The sequence below is a fragment of the Meleagris gallopavo genome, chromosome 19 (assembly GCF_000146605.3).
Source record: "Meleagris gallopavo isolate NT-WF06-2002-E0010 breed Aviagen turkey brand Nicholas breeding stock chromosome 19, Turkey_5.1, whole genome shotgun sequence".
Classification (NCBI taxonomy): Eukaryota; Metazoa; Chordata; class Aves; order Galliformes; family Phasianidae; genus Meleagris; species Meleagris gallopavo.
The window spans coordinates 9,425,859-9,432,202 of NC_015029.2; the positions used below are offsets into that span (position 1 = coordinate 9,425,859).

The 6,344-nt window shown below is 45.3% G+C and overlaps 2 protein-coding genes across 2 annotated transcripts in view; one reads left to right on the forward strand and one right to left on the reverse strand.

The window, feature by feature from the left end:
• Positions 1-36: 36 nt before the first annotated feature.
• RABEPK (Rab9 effector protein with kelch motifs) lies at positions 37-1,830 on the forward strand. The gene is made up of 5 exons (XM_010721075.2): positions 37-154; positions 256-417; positions 761-910; positions 1,030-1,179; positions 1,431-1,830. The coding sequence occupies exons 1-5, from the start codon at positions 37-39 to the stop codon at positions 1,724-1,726; spliced, it is 876 nt and encodes a 291-aa protein (XP_010719377.1). The 3' UTR covers positions 1,727-1,830.
• Positions 1,831-2,691: 861 nt separating this feature from the next.
• Positions 2,692-6,344, reverse strand: part of HSPA5 (heat shock protein family A (Hsp70) member 5) — a 6,510-nt gene continuing 2,857 nt past the window's right edge. Inside the window, exons 3-9 of the mRNA XM_010721161.1 lie at positions 6,008-6,260; positions 5,643-5,780; positions 5,320-5,432; positions 4,841-5,231; positions 4,311-4,548; positions 3,981-4,148; positions 2,692-3,580 (exon numbers count right to left, since the gene is read on the reverse strand). Of these exons, the coding sequence (XP_010719463.1) occupies positions 3,018-3,580; positions 3,981-4,148; positions 4,311-4,548; positions 4,841-5,231; positions 5,320-5,432; positions 5,643-5,780; positions 6,008-6,260 (1,864 nt within the window). The 3' untranslated portion in view covers positions 2,692-3,017. The remainder of the gene's footprint in view (positions 3,581-3,980; positions 4,149-4,310; positions 4,549-4,840; positions 5,232-5,319; positions 5,433-5,642; positions 5,781-6,007; positions 6,261-6,344) is intronic.

Here is a 6,344-nt window from a genome sequence, read left to right on the forward strand (position 1 = left end):
TAACTTCGTATAGCATACATTATACGAAGTTATACGATGCGGCCGCGCTACGAGCACGCCACGTTCCTGTCCGCCTGCCGTCCCCAGCGCCTCTGGGTGTTCGGCGGCGCGCACCGGGCCGGGAACCGGAGCTGCGTCCAAGTGCTGGACCCCGGTGAGTGCCGGACCTCGGCGGAGCGGGCGTGGGTCCGGGCCGTGGCACGGAGCGGCCCTGCGGAGCTCATGCGTGTCTGCCGTGTTTGCTTTCTTAATTAGAAATAGGAACCTGGGAGAGTCCCGAGGTGAGGGGTGTTCCGCCACTGCCCAGGACTTTCCACACCTCCTCGGCAGCTATAGGAGACTGTCTGTATGTCTTCGGAGGGGGAGACAAGGGAGCAGAGCCAGTTAAAGACCAGCAGCTTCACGTCTTTGACGCAGGTACCTCTGTGTGTCACCGGCTGTGCCAGCGGTGGAAATAACCGTTGTACTGGAGGTCTGCCTCCCAGATTTTGTCAGCCTTGGCTGCAAGTTTAAATGGAGGAGTGAAGGTTGCTGCTGATGCGTGCTCACCTCTGTACTGTAATGGGGAATTTGGGCCGAAGTGGCAGTGTAAAGATTTGGGATGGAAAATGCTGTGGGACTTCTCATGAACCGTTGGTATTGTTCTGTTCGTTCCTATGGCCCTGCATGCACCAGAAGGGAGCCCCAGCGAGACTCAGGGGCCACTGGCTTGTAGAGCTGTCAGTTTTCCTCCTCATACACACACATTCCCATTTTTCAGTTGCTTTGACATGGACTCAGCCTGAAACCCATGGCGATCCCCCTTCTCCTCGGCATGGACACGTTGTTGTTGCAGTTGGGACCAAGCTTTTCATACACGGAGGTTTAGCTGGTGATATTTTTTACAATGATCTGTTCTGCATTGATACAAGTAAGTAGGGCCATAAGTACCTTAGAACAATAGCTGTGTTGTGTTTTGCTTTGGTTTTTTTTGTTTGTTTGTTTTGTTGAATAATGCATAACCATATCTCTGTTCTTTTTGTCCAACAGCAGACATGAAGTGGGTTAAGATAGCAGCCACTGGTGATGTGCCAGGAGGGCGGGCATCCCACTCATCGGCTGTGTTTAAAGACCACTTATACATTTTTGGTGGAATAGGTCCAGATGGGACACTAGATACTACATACAAGTATCATATAGGTAGGGAGACTTCTCTCAGCTTTGTAATGGTAAATGCCAGTCTGTTTGAAAATACATTGTAGTTTTAGTTCCTAGGCTTCGTTCTCTTAGCAATCAGTGTCACTGCACTGGAAATATACCAGTGCAAGACCTAATAGTTAAGGCTAGATGGTACTACAGACTAGTGTATAATCAGCAATGGGACTGTTCCAGCATGGCTTTTGAGTCCGTTAAGTGATGTTTTAAGATGTCAATGTATTTTTGTACTGCAGAGGAACAGCAGTGGACACTCCTGCAGTTTGATTCTCCTCTGCCTGCTGGGAGACTGGACCATGCCATGTGTGTCATTCCTTGGCGGGCTGGCAACAATGCTGATTCAGGAGCTGTCACTAGGGAAGATAAAGCTGAGCCAACTGCATCAGCTGGTGACAGAGCTGAGCACCTCTGCAGAGGCCAGGATGAGAAGGCATGTACTGAAGACACAATGATGCATCTGCTGTTAATATTTGGTGGAATGGATACACAAGCAGAGATATATAGGGACTGCATTGTAAGTTTGATTGAATAGTCCAGCTGCAGCCCTTCACAGCACCATCCCTTTCCTTAGAAGTTTTTTGTAGCAGTGTCTGATTAAGGTCTCTATTTCCAATAAACAAATTCTTGCCCTCATAAGGTGGCGGTCCTGCTTTCTGTGCACAGTCATGCTCACAAGTAGGTACGTCAGCCCCTTTGGAAGGCTGCAGCTGCTGTGGTTTCAGCAGTTGCTGGAAAGTGAAAAGCTGAAGGCTGCAGTGGTTTTGGGCAGCTTTCTCCCTGAAGCTCCTAGTTGACTATAAAGCTACTTCCACTTGCGAAGCTAAGGTTATCTGCAAAGATCTGGGGGATAATTAAGGGTATTTGTCTTATACTATTTTGAAAATAAGTAAGAAACCTGAGTCCCCTGCATTAGAAAAGCCACTTTTCAAAGGTGCTTATAGAGCTGGATTTGCTACCTCTGTTTACACATGACAACGGTAGTTCCCAAGTGCAGTTGAGACTGACCTTGAGGTAGCTGTTACCAGTTTTTGGTGCAGGCTAGTTTTTTTTTCCCTTCAGAAAAGTCAATTGGTAGATGAGCTTTGTCCCCTTTGTTTCTGTACCAGCTTTACTAGTTCAAGTTTAACAAGGTACCTTTCTCTCCTCTAGGTTACTGTTACAAGCACTTGTAACCCGTTGGGTATTCAGGTTAGCTACTTTGCTTTGTAACATACAGTGTAATTAGCTCTAAGTGCAATGCTACACTGCAGAAACAATTCAGTGCTTGTAAGTAGTTCTCATTCAAATAGCAGCACTAAGTCCACGCTTCTGGAGCTGTTTGCTACAGCCTGTTTGATGTTTTAAAAAAAAAAAAAAAGCTGTACAGAAAAGGAGAGGAGTGTAACCATCTTTTAGCACCAAGCAGGATCAGCGTAGCTTTATGCAGCCTTCTTTATATTAAGACTCTAGGACAGCTAACCTGAACCGTGTCAATACAAATTACATGCTACAACAAAATCCAGTGTAAATAACAAATTTATTGTGGTCACTTCAGGTAGAAAAGTTCTACACCAAATTCACATGACCAAGCTGTTAAATAGAATGCTTCCATGGCCAATATTTCTAAACCCATTTTGCATTTACATTCCCACCCCTGCTACCCTTCCCTCCCCAGACATCAAGCAACTGCTAACGAAACGCAGTAAACAGCCACTTTGGGCTAGCATTTCCAGCTCCACTCACAAGTGAAGATTCAAAGTTACATTCCAAATTAAGAGTCCAATATTTTAACAAGTGTTCCTGAGTCCAATATATACACACATAACATTCAGAGATGCCAGTATCTACAACTCATCCTTCTCTGCTGCTTCTTCTTCACCAGTGGGAGGGGGGCCTGCACTTCCATACAGCTTGCTAACAATTGGCTGAACAATTTCTTCTAGCTCCTTCTTCTTTGATTTGAAGTCTTCAATGTCTGCATCCTGATGGCTTTCAAGCCACTCTATCTTTTCCTCTACTGCCTTTTCTATTGTTTCTTTGTCTTCAGATGACAGCTTGCCACCCAGCTTCTCTTTGTCCCCAATCTGATTCTTTAAAGAATACGCATAGCTCTCCAGCTCATTCCGGGCATCAATGCGTTCTTTAAGCTTTTTGTCTTCCTCAGCAAACTTCTCAGCATCATTAACCATCCTCTCAATCTCCTCTGGTGTAAGCCGATTCTGATCATTTGTAATTGTGATCTTGTTTTTGTTCCCAGTGCCCTTGTCTTCAGCTGTGACACGAAGGATTCCATTCACATCTATTTCAAAGGTAACTTCAATCTGTGGGACACCACGAGGAGCAGGAGGGATGCCAGTCAGATCAAAAGTTCCCAGAAGATGATTGTCCTTGGTGAGGGGACGCTCACCTAAAAAAAAAAAAAGTTGATACAGTTTCATGTACTGTTTACACTTTGTGCAATACCTGATTTGAGATGCATGCTTTCCAAAGCTGAGGTTTTAATTCCAACCTGACGTCTGCCCAGATGCCTACAGTACCTTACTCCAAAGAAAAGCTCTTTCAAACACAACTACTGAATAACTATTTGAAAAGAACCACAGGAATAGTTTTTGAGTTCTGAGACAGCTCTGATCAGGCAGCTAGTTGGTGAACAGCCTGAGCTAGCACTGTTACCAAGCTTCTCTGCATGGAGATGTGCGTAAGCTTCTCCACAGCACCGCACAGCCTTCTGACAAGATAGGGGGCAAGCATAAATCTGAATGAGAAAGTTCAGCTCTACTGCATGGTCCATCCCAGAGGGCACTCACCTTCATAGACCTTAATTGTCACAGTCGGCTGATTGTCAGAAGCTGTGGAGAAGATCTGAGACTTCTTTGTAGGAACAACAGTATTTCTTGGGATCAGTTTAGTCATTACACCTCCAACTGTCTCAATGCCAAGTGTCAGAGGACATACATCAAGCAACACCAGATCACCTGTAAAGAAGATCATGCAGAGCATGACTGACTTCAGCTTCTCTTTGAAAGAGCGTAACAGCCTATCACTGGCAACAGCAGTCTGAATTAGAGACATTAAGCTTCTTATGATTGTGAAAACTCAATTCTATCACTGCCAACAATACTATTTGTTGTCATTACCTGTGTCTTGGTCCCCAGAGAGAACACCAGCCTGAACAGCTGCACCATAGGCTACAGCCTCATCTGGATTGATGCCTCGAGAAGGCTCTTTCCCATTGAAGAACTCTTTAACAAGTTGTTGTATTTTGGGGATACGAGTAGAACCACCAACAAGAACAATCTCATCAATATCAGACTTCTTTAGGTCAGAGTCTTCCAGAACTTTCTGAACAGGCTTCATTGTAGAACGGAACAGATCCTAGAAAGAAGAAAGTTAATACAGTAAGACTGCATTCCCCATGCCTGTTTTTAGAACTAAGCAGCCTTAGGTACCCTAAGAATTAGAGAGTGTGATCATCAACAGATTCATCATCAGCTTTCCGAAGACCTTAGCTGTCAGTAACATGCTGAGTGCCCCAAATACCCTGGGAAGTAACGAGTTATTCTTGCTCTGTTTAAATGTAACTAAGTTACGTGAAACAGCACACCACACCATTAGCAAGTCATTAATTTGGAGCTCAGGGAATGTAGCTTTAGCTTTCTAAGCTTACCATATTCAGTTCTTCAAATTTGGCACGAGTAAGTGTCTCAGAGAAATCCTCCCCTTCAAAAAAGGATTCTATTTCAATTCTAGCTTGGTGCTGGGATGACAGGGCTCGCTTTGCTTTCTCTACTTCCCGTCTTAGTTTCTGTACAGCTCTGTTATCCTTCCTGACATCCTTTCCAGTTTTCTTCTTGTAGAGTTTGATGAAGTGTTCCATAACACGTTGGTCAAAGTCTTCTCCACCCAGGTGTGTGTCACCATTGGTAGCCACAACTTCAAAGACTCCATTGTCAATTGTCAGGAGGGAGACATCAAAAGTTCCACCACCCAGATCAAATACAAGGATGTTCTTCTCACCCTCTCTCTTGTCCAATCCATATGCAATGGCAGCAGCTGTTCTGTATGGAAGTAACCAGTTCAGGAAATTTGATTACCAGACCCCACTCCCAGATAACCACAGCAGGCAAGGTAGTTTAGGCTACTTACGGCTCATTAATAATGCGCATCACGTTCAATCCAGCAATTGTACCAGCATCTTTTGTGGCCTGACGCTGAGCATCATTGAAGTAGGCTGGCACAGTAACAACAGCATGAGTAACCTGCAGAAAATAAAACAATTAGGTTAAGGAAACCTATGTACCTCAGAAATAGTCTTATCACTATGATAGCAAGAAATCATTTTAGCTGAGCCCATCCAACTGGGCTGCCTAAGAAGCCAACAGCACTGAACAAAGTCTGGGACCACAAGATTATCTTTAGCTTTTTTAAAGCTGCTATTTTAAGTTCCTGCTATAAATATTCAAACTTACTTTCTTCCCCAGATAAGCCTCTGCAGTTTCTTTCATCTTTGTCAGGACCATGGCAGAAATTTCTTCAGGAGCAAATGTTTTTGTTTGTCCACCACCAACATCAACCTGAATATGCGGCTTAGCTTTCTTTTCAACAACCTGAAACGAGAAACAGATTGGTATATTCCAGATATTCTAAATGTAGAGTCTGTACTCTAGATATTAATAACCCTTCTTAGGAAGGCTATAAAACACCACAGACTGCTCAGAACAGCACTGTTGTTTACCTACTATACCCCCCCAGTCAAGAGAGATGCACAGCTCCTGCAGCCCACTCCTGACCACAAAATCTAGAACCCTTCCACTCCCTCATTCATGAGGCACACCTTGAAGGGCAGATACTTGATGTCCTGCTGCACTGAGGGGTCATTCCAGGTGCGGCCTATGAGCCGCTTGGCATCAAACACAGTGTTCTCAGGGTTGGATGTCAGCTGGTTCTTGGCCGCATCCCCGATCAGGCGCTCCCCCTCAGGCGTGAATGCCACGTAGGATGGAGTGATGCGGTTCCCCTGGTCATTGGCGATGATTTCCACACGGCCGTTCTTGAAGACACCCACGCTGAAGGAGAAACAGAGCGGTCAGACAGTAAAGGTCCCCCCCAACCTGCTCTTGCCAGGCCCCTCCCCGGGGCCCACAGCTTCTTCATCCATCCCTCCGTCCGTC